The 16,406-nt window shown below is 45.6% G+C and overlaps 1 protein-coding gene and 1 long non-coding RNA gene across 3 annotated transcripts; both read left to right on the forward strand.

Moving 5' to 3' along the window:
• Positions 1-5: 5 nt before the first annotated feature.
• On the forward strand, positions 6-3,773 carry LOC120658414. 2 transcript variants are annotated; one of them, XM_039936692.1, is made up of 5 exons: positions 6-682; positions 1,672-1,729; positions 1,815-1,932; positions 2,051-2,168; positions 2,839-3,773. In XM_039936692.1, exons 1-2 carry the CDS (start codon positions 89-91, stop codon positions 1,690-1,692), a joined length of 615 nt encoding a protein of 204 aa, XP_039792626.1. In that variant the 5' UTR covers positions 6-88; the 3' UTR covers positions 1,693-1,729; positions 1,815-1,932; positions 2,051-2,168; positions 2,839-3,773. The 2 variants fall into 2 exon arrangements, with proteins under 2 accessions (XP_039792626.1, XP_039792625.1); XM_039936691.1 differs by lacking the exon at positions 1,672-1,729.
• A 9,033-nt stretch (positions 3,774-12,806) lies between these two features.
• On the forward strand, positions 12,807-16,370 carry LOC120658487. The gene is made up of 3 exons (XR_005668700.1): positions 12,807-13,391; positions 15,356-15,494; positions 15,579-16,370. It is a non-coding gene; the product is annotated as an uncharacterized LOC120658487 (long non-coding RNA).
• Positions 16,371-16,406: the final 36 nt, after the last annotated feature.

Below are 16,406 nucleotides of genomic sequence, written 5' to 3' on the forward strand. Positions count from 1 at the left end.
TTCGCAAAAAAATACATATCCTTTTCTGAACTCATCTTGTCCTACCAGGCCCAATTTAACTGCACTCGCAGCCCAAACACACGAGTACATGGAGGAAGAGGGCACACCAGAGTGTTGTTGTATGGGCCGGATGGAGATAGGCGGGCCCACCGATGCAGTCAGCCCCCCTCTTCTCTCGGATTTCAAATCCACCGATCAATTCCAGTTCATCGACGGCAACGGCCAACGGCACAGCATCGCACGGCCTCCCGCCGCCATGGAGGACAGCGACCTCGACTCCGCCGCGCTCTGGGCCGCCGTTGACTACGCCGCCGCCAAGGTCTCCACCCGAGTCCGCGGCGCCGCAAGCGACGATGATCACCGCGGCGAGGTGCTGCAGCCCGCCCGCCCGTTCAAGTCCCCGCGGCTCGCCTCCGCCTCCCACGCCACGCCACCGTCGCCATCGCCATCGCCGCTGCCCCTGCCCCTGGCCCCGCCGACTCACGCCTCTCCTTACGCCACGTCCGACTCGGCGGCGGCGGCGGCGGCGGCGGCCAGGAACCGGCTCGCGGTCGTTGAGAGCCCGCCTCCTCAGCCCTGGTGGTTTTCCACGGGGAGCCCCATCACCACGCCCAACGACGGTGGCCTGCTCCCCTCCCTCTCCGTGGACAACTTCAGAAAGTACCAGGAGGTAGCCCTCTCGGTGAGTCTCTTACTACCCGGGCTAATCAAATTCATTTGCTCCGTGCTCGTGTTCCGTACTGTCCCTGCCGAATCTTACTTTCTCTCGTATCCTTAAAATTTGCAAGCGCATAGAACCTAATTCAGGGATTTAGTTACTGGGAAAGTTTCATCGGGCTGGGTTTTTTACTAATAGTAAGTAATGACATAATTGCCGAGATATGAACCCGTAAGTGGAATTTGCAAATAACGCGATCATACAATCTCCACTGGGGATCATTCACGCCTGACGCCTCGCATCGCAGGTTACAGTTGTGATTTTTTGTATATTGAAAATCAGACAAACAGTTGCACCTCGTGTTAGTTATGTTCTGCTCTGAATGATGACTCAAATAAATGAAGGAGCTTCACTTACTCTCTAGGATTTTCTTTTGGGTGGTATAGAAGTTAATGCCTTACGTATATCCGCTTCTTCTTAGGTGCTGTAGTTACGTATTATCTGTTTGTAGTGATGTTAGAGTTGAGACTAATTATCTGTGTGAATGGTCTATAGCTATATTTGTTTGCTCATTGGGGGAAAAGGCATATTATTAAACTTCTCTACGATATGGTAACTTTCTAAAGTTCAGTAACAATTAATTTTGGTTTAGTTTGCTGCATTGTCTCAATATTAAACAAGATCTTCTCTCATTGCCTCACACGTATGCATTCAGTATGTAATCTTCTGCACCCAACTACATCTTGGTAGCATTACATACAGATAAAAGGTCGAAGTTGGACTATCTGCTTTCTTGATATTATTGTTCCTCAGTGGACATGCTTATTGTTATTCATTGAATCTGACAGCGGATTCCATGTAGCCTAGGATTCTTCCTACTTATGCAAATTCCTAGAGCAGTTCCGATCCTTTTTTTTTAACTTTATGAGTTACGACAGTCGACAACAACAAATATTAGGTTCTTCTGAAACTCTATGTTGGGTTATAACATATTTTCCCCCGCTCATATTCAGATTCTGGAGAAAAGTGACTAGACCTCTATTAGTGGGAATCCATACATAAAGAAATCAGGTCATTAACTTTATTCTAGTGTGACTGTGAGTTGTGATTTTTTTAATGGAATCATCATGATGCTCACTTCTCCAACTCTTTCTAGGGTGGAGAAAAATATCTTGCTTCTTCAGTATATCATTTGAAATCAAGGACCACTCCATTGAGTTTGATGAAAACCGCAATGTCAACCGTGCTGAATTTCTTGTTCGAGCCTCCATGATGTATGTCCTTTTTTTGTGCAGTTGAGAATAATTTTCTGTCAAGTTCACCTGCCCTTGCCACTTCTATTAGCATGTTTTACTGGACACTATTGACTCTTTCTTCCTATTGTATTTGAAGTGGTGGCAGGTTCTCAGATGGTTGGGGCTCGTGTGATCGAAGAGAGAAAAGGTTTAACAAACCAAACCATGACATTCCCAGCACAGCTGAAACCAGAGCTAAGAACAAGGCTTGCCAGGTAAGGAAGAGTTCAACACTTCTCCACATTTTTTGTTTTGCCTCGTTTACTTGATGCTCCCTCCAGTTTGTGATGTAGTTTGAACAAGCAGAAATTCGTTCTTGAGATTTGTTTATATGAGAACTTCCGCACACCAGTAATTGAACAACACAGTGATACTAGGATGTAATAAAGACAACCAGGGAGCAGATGGTCTATTTCCAATCATCAAAGAAAGAATGCCATCATATCTTATATTGTGGGTAAATTTTTTTGGTTCAAGACGGCACCAACTAAAACACTATTATGAGATCAATGCAGATTTTGAAAGACCTAAGGAGCTTTGCCCACAGATTCTTGCTAGATTCATAGTCACCCAAGTTCAATGGAATCTTGCAGGAATGAATGCACCATCTGACTTCTAACTTTATATATTGACATGATTTTGGTACGACCATATACTGATTACATTTGTAGTGTGTGCATACTTTGTTTTTTTTTTCTATTCTCTACAGTGATGTGTCTTCTGACTAGTATGATATGTTTTTCTGTCAGAAAAATCCTTGGAAATAGGTTTTGACAATGTCTATTGTGCCTTAATTGAAATTTTGTATCAACATATTTTGTTTTATTGCATAACTACAAGCAATGTTTGAACCGATAATCATTGTTGTTGTAAATATCTTACTAGGATCTTCTTGGCACTGGAAATAATCGTCCAGGGTGAGATGTGGAAGAACCTTGATGACAGTTTTGGTTCAGATACGACCTCTTCCACTACTGGTCTACTGCCAGAGACTGATATGGCAAACCAAAGGTATTATTGCCTTATACTGGGCTAAATTTGTCCTCTCAGGCCCAGAATGGAACACTAAACATGAGCTGATGCAAACATATGGATACTGCAATGTGATTACTCTTTTTGGATGGTAGAGTAATATGTAAATGATGTTTATTGGCTTTTATATGGGCGTCTCTGTTGAAGCAGCTAGTTGTATGGCACATCAACTGCAGCAGGTGCGTGGAGGCATTTTTTTGTCGTTTTGGCCTGGAAGTTTCTGGAGTTACAAGTTGAGTTTTTTGAATGATGTTGACTGAATGTGGTTTCTGAAAGTGATTAGAGAGCTGTGTGCTAGTATGATGATAATTGCTAAAAATCTATTAAGGATGCATATGCAGGCATCGATAGATTTGTAGTGTGGATTGGATTGTGTATTTTTAGGCAGACTGGATAATTTGGGGCTTAGCTAGGATTGATCTCTCGTCTGCGTCAACTGATGTACTACAATAAACTGGAACCTCCCTGTCTTAGCGGAGTTGATTGAATTGGAGGCTTCATCTTAACCACGAGGAGGATCTGGAAACACAGGAATAATGTATTCAGATGGTATGATCCGATCGTTACAGCACTTGTTGTCTTGTTCAGAACATCAAAGAGGGCATTCTGTTAAGGGAGTTCTAGAATGTTAATTCGTCGTGTCTTTTTTTTTTTTGAACGGCTTCCTCGTGTCTGCTTCTGCTTGTTCAGCTTTTTGTTGACAAATCTTTCTTCATTTCTTGTACATATAACAATGACCAAATTGTACTATGAGGTCCTGATTTTAAAGTGCGAAGGTACGTGTGAAAGAAGTGCAAAGAGACGATTGAGAAGAATCCATCCAAGAAATAACCGACATCCAGTGTCCATGGGAGCACGAGCTTGACCTCCGACAACCTCCCACTTGTCCTTTTTGTACTAGTAACCTTTTCTCCAACTTTTTTAAAGTTATAGCTTATGTAGATGACTTTTTACACGCAACTTATTTGAACTTCTTCTCTGGAGAACTTCTTAGGACAACTTTCTAAAGAACTTTACTAATGAAAGTTTATTTGTATAACTTTCACTATTACAAAAAATGATTTACTGTGATTTTTTTTTTAAATTAACCAAGGCGGTTAACCGCCTCGCAAAATCAGTTAACAGAGATGGTCAGTATTAAGATGATCGCCTCTGTTAATACTCATATTTCCAGAGGCGGGCACGTTATAAAGGTCCGCCTCAGTTTATGGACCGACCCAATAGAACCTCAAATAAACCCGGTTGCTAAGAGTACATAAACGAATCAAAATCCTAACCCACCCACCCCCTCCTCTCCGGCTGTACTCCTCCCTCGGCTCTCTCTCCCTCCCTCCACAGTCCTCTCTCTCTCCCCCCCCTCCCTCCCGCGGATCAGTGCAGCGGCGGGCGCGGCGCAGGCGGCCATTGCAGCAGTGCCGACAGCTGCTCAGGGCCGCAGCGGGCGAGCAGTCCACGCGCAGCCGTGGCGAGCGCGGGGTCGCGGCGAGGGAGCGGTGACGTCACAAGCATGCACGGATTCGGCGAGCGGCGGCCCCAAGCGATCGCGGCTCGAGCGGCGACGACCCCGGGGGAGCGGGTCCGACCGGCAGGGACGCGAGCGGTGGCTCGAGTGGCGACCCCAGTGGCAGCGGCGGCCAATGGGCTTGGCGGGCTCGTGATGGGCTCGATGGGCTTTTCTTTTTCTTTTGTTTTTTTCTACTCGATCAATTGAGGCAGGCAAGAAACCGCCTTAGAAAATAGCTTATTTATTGTGACATTTCCTCAAAGGCGGTTAGAGTTGACCGTCTCTGTTAATAGTTTTTGACCGTCTCAGTAAATGTTTATTGTAATAGTGTTTCTAAAGAACTCTGTCTATCAATATATTGTTTTATAAATTTGGTCAAGAGAAAACTAAAATGATTTATATTATTTTAGAGTGGATAAATTAGCTTAACTAAAAAAAATGATCAGTTGCTCTGCTTTAGTTGATTTCATGCAGTCATATATATTGCTTAAAAGTTTATGCTTTCGTTGGCTTTGGCTTCAACTTACCATTTTAGCTTCCGCAGGGAGGAGTATCACGGTGCATGGGGTGAAGCGCGCGCATCTTATATTCTTATAGATATTAAATACTATATCGTACGCCTATGTTGTCTTAAATACTTATATTTATGAACGCGGAATAGTTGAGACAACATCACTAATTGTCGTCTTCAGTCCAGCAGATGCGGATGCGATAGCACGTATATATATGAGACTACCCACAAGAAGAACAGTAGACTTTTTTTCGAAGGGTGAACAGAGGGGGAGAGAATCCCCCACCTGCTAGCATTTCATTCCAGTGGCTCCGAATAGCCGGCATTCTTTTCCACAGCTCCCAGCAGACTAAGAGCAAGGTCAATAATTTAGCTAACTGCTGACTGTAAAAATTCTTGTAGCCTGCCTCTCAGCCTACTTGTATAGTGGTTTAGTTCTTCATCATTACTACATGGCCCACATGTCTCTCTCACAAAGTTTTTTAATTCTTGTGTCGAAACCGGCTGTAAGCTTACATCCCACTTCCCCTCTCTCTCCTCTCCTCTCTCCACCTCATCATTCAGTCTTCTTACAGCCTGCTATAATACTGACTCTAAGGCCTCGTTTTGTTGTCCGTGTAAAATTGTAAAAATAAAATCTTTGCACATTTGAAGTATTAAACATAGACTAATCACAAAACTAATTACAGAACTCGTCTGTAAACTACGAGACGAATCTAATGAGCCTAATTAATCCATCATTAAAGCATGTGTACTATAGCAATTACTGTAGGCATTTAGTGTCTAATCATAGCCTAATTAGCCTCGCTAGATGCCGCCCCTGCAGGCTTCACGGAAAAGCCCTACGCCGCTCCTGCCCTCCAACGCTGCCGCCTACGCCGCCAAGGCTCGGTCCCCTCTCCTTATTCTTCTCCGGTGTGTCTGCTGGAGACGAGAAGGGGAGGGGACCCATCCTTTTCCTTTTCCCCTAGTTTTATAGTGTCTTAGGGTTTGCTAAATAATTTTTCATTGAAGTCATATGATTCTCGGTTGGGTTTGTGTGATCTGCGATGATTTCGGTGATTACCACGACGAGATCATCGTTGCAAGCATCGATTTCAGCGGCAGGCGGCCAATTTGTGGCCATTATCTGCAAGGGCAGGGGTTCTTCTGGGAGCCCCCTACGAAGACAACGACTCCGGGTCATCGATCTCATCGTCGGTGGTCGCGGAGAGGAAATCATGTTTTGAAGGTGATAAATCTGCATCCCTATGTTATACCCGATGATGCAACCGCCGATATTCTTTCAGCGATTTAGATGTGTTTTGGATTGGTTCCGAAGCGTTGGATCTTGCGGCATGTCCAATGTTTTGGGGTTGGTCGTCGGATTTGGCATAAGGACTGCACTTTGGCTTCGACATTCGATGGCAGTCATTAGGGAAGAAGACGATGGAAGAATCTGGATAGAATATTATGTATTTTATATTTCAAATTTTTTCATGTGTAATTTGGGGATGTACTTTGTCAAGATTTAATATAAGTCTCCTTTCCATTCGCAAAAAAAAATAGCTTCATTAAATTCGTCTTGCAATTTACAAGCAAACTATATAATTTATTTTTTATTTTGTCTAGATTTAATACTCAATGTATGTAAGATTCTCTTTCGATGCGATAGATTTGGAATTTCGAATTTCACAACTAAACAAGTCCTAAGATGACGAAGCTTTTGAGAAGGGGCTGTCTGGGACATGAGCCGGCCGTGGTAGCTTGTGCAGTTCTTGCACCGTGAGGCCTGCAGGTACTTGGAAGCCCAGGGATGACAGAGGCACTGGGCAAACTGACACCTGAACATGATGTGATCTGCATCCTCCACTGGCGCTTGGCACAAGTCACACGCTTCGAAGTGCTTACAATTTGGCCATAAATTCGTAGAACCAGGAAATTAAATGAAACTACGCCAAGCTAGCAGCAGCTCTGATGGGATCAGTAGCGTATCTAGGATTTGGAGAAGAGTATGCCATAATAACTTTTTATATATAATTTAGTATAATCTATATATTACTTGGTAATGGACTCTTAATTTTATGGCTAATGATCTTAGATTAGAATTTTAGGTATGACATGACATATATGACAACCCACTAGAAACGCCACCGCTGGGGATAGGAAATTGTGGGCTGGTATTCGGCATCGAGGAGTTCCACCAAAGATCAGGATATATTGCATGGAAGTTGCATGTGTCGGGATATCCTTCTGGCAAAGAGAAACAAGTGCAAAAGAAAACTGGAGGTGGATGATACTTGCGACATATGTGGTATGGATGCAGAATGCAGTTTCCACGCTGTAATCGTATGCCCAAAAGAACTGCAGCAGCAAAATGCGCCAGCATTGAAGTTTGCCGAATGAAGAATAGTTCCCATATACACAGGCCCGGATTGGCTTCTCTTGTTGCTGGGTCGATGCAAGGATAAGGTTAAGGAAAAAAAAGTCTACATAATCCCTCAACATATATATATATATCGAGAGTCGACTACATCACCCTTTCAACTATTTTAACTCCAACATCTTTGCAAAACCGTTTAAATAAAGCACCCCTAAGACGGTTTTGTATGGTGCGCTGATCAGGGGGGTTGATGATTTCTTTTTCCTCTCCCTCCCTTTCTTCTTCCTTCTTTATTCTCAAAAATGGAGGGAGGGGGAGGGGGGCTCGGGAGGGATCCATTGTTTATAGGTGGGTCTAGTTTATAAGTGGCAGATCATGCATCCCTCTTTTCTTTCCCTTCTCTCTCTTTGTCCTAGCTAAGGAACTGGAGCGTGGAAAACACCAACATAAGGTTTGACTAAGATCAATATAATGTCTTTTTTGCTGAATGCAGGTGTTGGACTTTACCAAAATAAGATCTAAAGACGGTTGGAGGGGCATCTAAGCAAGGGTCATCAACTAACACCCATGTAGGGGGAATCTGGTGGCTAGCAAGTCAATGGTGGCAAATTAAACACCAGTCATCTTCGAATCAGATTTCAAGAGAGTTGTTGACGGGGTCGTAAAATTAATAAGATACTGGACAGGTCAGCAAGCCAATTGGCTTCACAATTTCTGAAGGGAAGGAATTTGCACAAGTACTTGTGAATGGAAAGTTCATCAACAGGGTAAAGATGGAATAATGTATCAAATGAAATGAATTGGATATATATTATTAGCTAGACAGAACACTCATACGACTGTGGGCCAAGATCCAGCTGCACGACGGCCAGCTCCTCCGGATGAGGCGCTCGAAATTCCGACGGGAGCACAAATACCATATTCACATCAGCCGACGGTTTCTCATCGGCTTTTAAATGCTTGGGACGCCACTCCCTCCTTGGAGGGTGCCTTGCCACTTTTTGCGGGCGCCTGACTTGCCCCGCGAGATTCGGGCGCGCCTTCCTCAATACGTCGAGGTACCTTGCTTCCGCCTCTTCGAGATTGCGTAAGCGCTGCACTCTGCGCTTCTACGAGCGACTGAGTCCGTCAGGACACCATCGTGGACGATGATACTTATCCTCCCCTTCGAGCTCAAGATCATCCCTGGATGGCCACTCAACATGGTCGTCGTGACGCGCTTTGGGCCCCAAGCGCCGGAACACCGACGTCTCGCCTGACTGGCGTCCCTGAGGCCTGCACTCCAGGCAATCATCGATAGTAGGCAATCGGCTCATGCCGGAATTCCAACAGTACCTGAAGAACGGGCAATGCTAGTGGTCGCGTATAGCCTGGCGCCTCCCCAGCGTTCTCCCCGTGCGGTGCTCGTACTCCTCCTCTTCCGATTCATACCGACAACGCAGCTTGTACTGATACTAGTATTTTTCAAGAAGCCGATTGGAAGCTGGGAGTTGATTGCGGATGTGACGCACTTGTTCTTCAGTAATATGTTGCTGCTCCGACTCGTCTTCATCCTGGGGCCGTTTGCCAGAATCGGCCTCTTTCCTCTGCTCATCACGGCGGCATACGGGTCCCATCATGTTAATCTGGAACACAAAATTCTGGCCCTCAGGTCTAAGATCTGGCAGCCCCACCACGTTAGCCTGTGGGAACGGTTGACTGTCAACCTTCATCGTGTGTTGGGCCAGAATTAATCGGCCTTGCTCAATAGCCGATTGGATCTGCCGACACAGCTCCTTGCAGTCATTCGTGGCATGGGTGAATGAGTGGTGCCACTTGTAGTACGGCCTCCCCCGCAGCTCTTGCGTCGTTGGCAGCTTGTGATTCTCTGAGAGCTTCAACTGCTTTTCTTTGAGCAGTAGATCGAATATCTGCTCTGCCTTGGCCACTCAAAGTCAAAGCCCCTCACAAGCCCCTTCTGTTTGACCCACTTGCACGGAGCGGGGTTTGCCCCCCGGGTCCACTCTGCCACAGCCACTTCTTGTTCTCCGTTAGAATCATCAGAATCATCTGCTTGGGCCATATTCACATAGCGCTTGAATTTTTCCTGGTACAGCTCAAGGTGATAGTGTTCATACGTCGTGAGCTTCTGCACCATGTGTGCCAGAGAGGTGAATTCCAACTGAAAAGCCAGATCCTTGATCGGCTTAGCGAGCCCCAGAACTGCCAAATCGACTGCCTCCTTTAAAGTGATGCGCAATGAGTAGCATCCATTCTTAACCTCTCTGAAGCGCTGCACGTACTCCGACATACTTTCCCCTCGCTTCTGCTTGACTTGGGCGAGGTCGGCAATCCCGGCTTCAACAGCCTCTGAGTGATACTGGGTGTGGAACTGATCTTTCAACTGCCTAAAAGTGCGGATTGAATCTGAGGCCAATGACATGTACCATCCAAAAGCTGAGCCCGTGAGAGACTGGCAGAAGAACCGGACCCTCAGAGGATCCGATACTGAAATCATTCCGAGCTGCGTTAGGTATCGGCTCACATGCTCGATAGAGCTGGCCCCTTCTGACCCGCTGAACTTGGTGAACTCCGGGAGCCGATACTTGGGTGGCAGCGGGATCAAGTCGTAGTCGCTTGGGTACTGCTTGGAATAGCCGATCGCTTTTCTCTTGGGCAGAATGCCGAACTGGTCCCATAGTATTGCGCTGATCTGCTCCACACTAAGAACTCCTGGGGCCGAGGGCTCAGCACTCGGCCCGGTAGCGTACTTCGCTAGCCATGCTTGTTTCTTCGCATCTGCCCCTGAAGCTCCTGTACTCACCAGCTGTCCCATGCGTGTTGGGTTGATGTTCTCAGGTATGTACACGCACGTGTAGCCGTGCAGGATCTCCTTAGGCGGTTCGCTCAGGAACTGGCCCTCCCCGGGATCACCGCCGATCTTGTAGACAACGTAGATCGGCGAAGTCTGCGGTCCTGGAGTTGTGAGCGAGTATGGCATTGGCAGCCTAGACTGAAGTGGGGCTTCTCCCCTGTGACTCCCCAGGATTGGTCCCGATGGGGAGTACTGGTTCTTGATCACCTCCTAGACGACGCGATGTGCCGCATGCTCGAGCTCGTTCACCAGGCTTTCTGGGTGCCGATGAAGCGAGTGAGCCACCATGTAGTTCATCTCCTGGCGCAGGGCTCTGGTGCGCTCCTCTGACGGTACGGACAAGTCGACGTTGTCGAGAGCGCCTTCGGGTGAGAACCCCTTCCACCTGATGCCGTGGCTGCGGGTCCATTCGAAAGAGCCGATGAGATCAGCTTCGAACTGAGCTTCGACCTCATCATACTTCTGCTGGTGTTCGGGGGTCAGCTCTTCATACGTGACAGGGTTGGTGGCCGGCGGAACCGGCGCTTGGTTCTGAGGTCCAGTCATCCCGGCGGTGGACGTTGTTGCTGATGAAGGTCCCACCGGACGTGCCAGAATGTGTTGTCGGTCAAAACCCACCGGTGAGTAGCAACAGGCAAATCGAAGAGCCGGGAGGCTGCTGGGGCGCTGGCTGGCACCGGTCCCTCGGTCAACGGCCCAGATCCTGGCACATGCCGACGCTTCCGGAGATGCAGGGCGTGCCACCTGACCTATACCCGATCAGAAAGGTGCGAACGTGCTTTCGACGATTTGCCTGCATGCGCAAACACGTGTAAACATTAGTCCGAGCTGTGGTCGGCTCCCCGGGACGACTCTTGCATCGGCTTTAAAGAGCCGATCGAGTCCCGGTGTCAAATCAGATCTGCATATCCGGATATTAATAGATAAAGCAAATAACTGCAAAAACTGCTTCACTTAGATCTAGCTAATCCAATCCACGACGGTAAAAAGTTTCACTGCTAGATCGGAACATCCTACACGTAGTTAGGCCTAACGAGCGTAATAGATAAACAAACCTTAACCAGAATAGAGGCCTAAGAATAAGCGAAAGCCGATTCCTGGATCAATCCCTATTAAGATCAAGGCAAAGCATCTAATACGTCGCTGGATCGTCCAACCCGTTTGCAAGGCCTAACCTAGTAGATATTAAGCCGATTCTTAAGTATAAGAACAAACCATAACAGATTAGATCTACTAGATAGAAAAGAAGCAGGGCGTTATATCTACGCGACTAACTCTATACAACGAGAATTAGCGTAAGATTAATAGATGATCACGCAGATATAACATGATATTCATAGATGATAAACAACAAGAGCATGATAATTCTACTAAAGGTCATGCTACGAACATCAGGATAACTAGCACTACTCGCCATCAAAAACACTTCAGTACGAGTAATACCAAGGTAAAAGCAAGAACAATGCTGCCCTGATCGCAAGAAGTGATCAGGACAGCATGGCGCTTACTTGGATGAAACCCTAGGATTAGGGGTGGCAGTGCGCCGAGAATTATTGTTGCTAGACGTGATGACATTCTTTTTTTACGAATATCATAGGGTACATATTTATAGTCCGGAGACTTGGAAAACAATCTAAACCAACGTGTCCAAATCGGACTCTATCTCTAACCCAAACTGAACTAAATCTAAAGATACATGGCCCAAACACTCACGCAGGAGCCGATTCACAAGCCTTCTTTAATTCCTGCTTTAAGCCCAACTTGCTCGCGGCCCATTAATTAACCCTGTTAATTTATGGTGATAACAGCAGCAGATGCTCGCGGCGAGGCATGCGGATGCAGCGGCGGCATCGGTCTCCCGTCCACCGTTTGCAGCTGGGTATCACTGTTTGGTGCACACGTCTATGCAGCTTCTGTTTCGGTTTATCGGTATTTGTGTGTCTTGGGCAGGGTTCCCCAAACTGTCGGTAACCGGACCGGTTCCGGTTTGGTCCGGTATGAAACCAGTCCAAATTCAAAATTTAAATTTAAATTCAAAAAAATGAAAAATTCCCAAAAAATTCCTAAAAATACTTCAAGGTGCGACGAATCTATTGGTGTCAAATTTTCTCAAAAATTCGTTCATTTAGTATAGTTTGCGGGGATTTGAAGTTAAACAAAAAAAAGCGTGCATACAAAAGTATACAAATACAATGTAAAAGTAGTACAAAAGAGGGTTGGAGGGTTCATTTAGACTAAAATATGTTATACAAATATTTATTTAGTATACTTTGTGGGCATTTGAATTTAAACCAAAAAAGAAAAAAAATTTGAATTTGACCGGTTACCAGTCAAACCGACCGGTTACCAGCCAAACCGGCCGGTATACCGGACAAACCGGTCGGTATACCGGTCTAACCGACCGGTATACCGGTCGGAACCGGTTGAACGGCGAAGTTTGAATTCAAATTTGAATTCCACCGGTTCCGACCGGTAACCGGTCAAACCGGACCGGTATACCGGAATCGGAGCCCGGCGGTTACCGGTTAGCGGTCGGATATGTTAACCCTGGTCTTCGGTGGGGGGGGGCTCCAGCCCCCATACCCCCATGTTGTCCATTGGAGCCCCCATAAGCCCCCCAAGATATTTTGACATAGTGAAGAGGAGGAAGATGGAGAAGAGAGGAAGAAGAACAGAAAAAGAGACCCCCCCATCTAAGCTCTGGCTCCGTCCCTGCCCGTGTCATCTCCGGCGACCTCTCGGTGAGGTTTGTCTATTTCTGCCTAGGCTTAGCGTTTGGGTTGGAGATTCCAGTCCCCTCTTTGGGTTTTATCCATTCCGGATTGCTAGCTCGATCTATTGGCGCGACAGATTTTCTTCTGGGCCACCACTGCTTATTCGTGGCGTGTGGTTCTAGATTGGATTTCTTCCCCAGCTGGTGGAGACGTACGGTTGCTGATGGTCGTTCACTGTCTCTTGCGTGTGCCGGAGTTCCCCAGCTGGTGGAGATGTGTGGGCTGTGCTCGTCTGCACACATATATTGCGGCTTTCCAATGTTTGGGATCGTTCTGCTAGCTTGGGAAGAGAAGCTGGTCCCTTGCCTCGGTGGTCTCCTGGGTCATCGGGCCCTGGTGCTTCGATTCCAGCGAGCTGCGCTGGGCCAAGAGGGATCAAGTTGAAGGCGACGGCCCTGCAGGTTACGTATTTGTGTTTTCGTTCTAGTACTTCAGGATGTTATTGTCCGTAATACTAGTTGAATACTCCGTGCGTTGCTGCGGGATTTCAGGGAAAAAATATTGAAGTTGAGTGTGTTGAAAAGATAGAGTTATGAAGTTGTAGCCAATTTTAACATTGCAGATATATGGCATGTTTATATATAAGAAATGCTTAAATACGGAAGTCGATGTACGTATAAGAAGTTCTAGTTGCATAAACTGATAAAAAGAAGAATCATAATAGTTATGATAAGGATGCGTAAATTTTATTTCGGGAGGAAATGGAAATATCCGCATCATTTTGTGAAGCAATAGATTGGACTTTGTATGGACTCTCTTGGATAAGTGAAGTTTCTATATTTTTTTAAAAAAAATTAAGTGTGAGCAACGCAATTGTGTGAAAAGTTGATAATCGGAAAGAATATATTTTGTTTAATAGTTTTATTAGTACCTATGTTTCATTGGACCAATGTAGATATTTTGAATTGGTTATGGATTCTCCACCATCGTGATCTGTATTACTGTAGTATAATAGGATCTTAGGAATGGGTGTGACAAAAATGAATGAGGGATGTCAGCACTTACATTATTTTGTTAATATTTTGTTGCTAATTCTGTCATAAAAATTATTCATATGGCAATATAAAACCAAGTAAAAATGTAAGAAATTTTAGTGGGTTGCGGAAGGCCAAGATATGAGTTTTCATTCAGATCCAATGGTTGAAATAAAAAAACGATGTGGCTTCACCACAAGTGAGAGAAATAGCTATTAATGACTTTTAGTGGGTTGCACTTATATAAGATATATAGATGGGGTATTTTTTTTGAAGGAAAAATATGGTGTGTGTATTTAATATAATAATCTCCACCCTTCGCCAAAGAAATTATCACTCCCAGTTTACAATGTCATGGCCGGAAATAAATAATGGTGCTTACCTTCTCTCTCTCCTCCCTCCTCTCTCTCTCGCTCTCGCGCTGTCGTTCCCTCCCTCCCGACGACCGAACAAACTGAGCTTTCGTCCATTCATACGAGACCTGATGCCACTTTAGCTAGCTGTTACGTACAAGAGTTTGTCGCCCAGAGAAGTGGATATACGATTGTAGCAATCTGATGGACTTACTTCAGTTCATTCAGCTTACACCTCAAGATGATAAGGTTGAATGGGCTCTTGACAAAACCAAGTCTTTCTCTACTAAATCCCTTTATAGAATGATCACACACAGGGGTGCATGTGTCTCTGAACGCATATGTGTGGAAAACAAAACTACCTATGAAAATCAAAGTATTTGCATTGTTTGGCAGCTTGCTCATAACAAACTTTTTTTTTTGCGGTAGTGCTCATAACAAACTTCAATAGTACAAGGGGGTGGATGGGGGGCATTGGTTGCTGTCTCTGCGGGAGACCGGAAACGGCTTATGACATCTTTTTTACTTGCTCTCTTTCACGGTTATTATATGGAGTTGTCTCCAATCTGCTTTTGGCTGGGGAAATATGCCTAGAGTCCAAAAAGGTTGATTTTAGGATCTTGCCAAAAAAATTTGGGAGATTAAAAGATCCTCTCACCCAACAGTTCCTAAAAATTGGTCGTAAAAAACATAAAAGTTGTGCCAATTCATGAGACCAGCTCTTTGATTCTTTTTTTCGCGGGAGAACTACCGATGGAAGTATGGAACCATCGCTTGGAGTCTTGCAAGGCAACGGCGCCATTAACTGCACGGAGTGCTTTTTTTTTGCGGTTAAAGAGAGCTTTATTAATTAGATCAAAGGAATACAATCGTTTTTTAGAAGATCATGAACGCACACAAGCGCTTGATCTCTCCAGACTGCCGAATGAACGTTCCTTCGAGCTAATTGTGCTAGCTCATGTGCTACTGAGTTACACTCTCTTTTAACCTTGGCTATACGCCAACTACCAAGCAACTGCACGTGTTCCTTCGCCTCAGAGATGATGAAGCTGTGAGACGACCGATCTTCAGCTCCTTGAAAAGCTTCCACCATACGTGCGCAATCCGTTTCCAGGATGATCGAGTCCTGGCACCACAACTGCACGGAGTGCTGACTCGATGGACAGGGTGCAAATTGGTAACTCTCGGGTGCACCTCCAACCCTTTTTAGTTTAAATTTTGTACTAATTCTCCAAATTGATATATCATTTTGAAAAATTAGTACTAAACAGATTTAGAGAGGCATTAAGGGTCACCAATGACACCCTGATGGACGGAGTCGCAGTCCTAGACACGACGACAGCAGGCGCCACCATGGACTCGATGACCCGCAACGGCAACAGTATATCCACAAGGGTCCGGCGGCCTGGTGATCTGTTGGCGCAGCAATCTAAAAATTGGTGCGCGCACAGACATCGATCCTCGGTGCCGGAGGATTTCGATTTTAACGGGGATCAGCTATTGGGAGCGTACTAGAGCTGCGGAAATCTGGCACACTTGACCTTTGTTTTTTGGACGCACGGAAATATTGAGAATACTAAGATGCCCAATACATGCTTCCAAATCCGATTCTGGAAACTAATATGAAAAAAACAGCTCCAACAGTAGCCTAATCCAGTTCCCAATTTTCCCGTACGCCCAAAAATGAAGGTCTCTCGAGCCAGATTTCGTCAGCAAGAATAAATAAAGCTTTCAAAAGAAGCAGAGTTCGTCTCTTTCAAAAGAAAAACTGAGCTTTCGCCTCATGCATCCATGATCCATCGAATCCTTGTCGCGTAGCTTGTCTCTGAACCGTGCTGGCCGCGCTCGGCGCCAAGGGATCTCCGAGACTCCGACATCCAAGTCAAAGCACGGCGGCAGTGCGTTTCTTCAGAGTTGCTTGATCCGAATTCGATTTTCATCATCATGAGAACATACAATCTGAGCATTCGTTTGCTATTGTTCTCAACCATTAATTGCTTCCATCGATTTTGCTAGTTCTTTTCTTGCTAGCATTGATCGTGGCGTGGGAAGATATCGTCAAATAAAAGAGAGGAAAAGGTAGCTAACA

This window comes from Panicum virgatum, chromosome 2N, assembly GCF_016808335.1.
Source record: "Panicum virgatum strain AP13 chromosome 2N, P.virgatum_v5, whole genome shotgun sequence".
Lineage (NCBI taxonomy): Eukaryota > Viridiplantae > Streptophyta > Magnoliopsida > Poales > Poaceae > Panicum > Panicum virgatum.

What these genes read in the sequence shown, in the direction of transcription:
- LOC120658414 (XM_039936691.1), top strand. Translation starts at nt 89, where the DNA reads ATGGAGGAAGAGGGCACACCAGAGTGTTGTTGTATGGGCCGGATGGAG. An exon ending in ACCAGGAGGTAGCCCTCTCG is followed by an intron (nt 683 to 1,814) that starts GTGAGTCTCTTA and finishes AACTCTTTCTAG; the next exon opens with GGTGGAGAAAAATATCTTGC.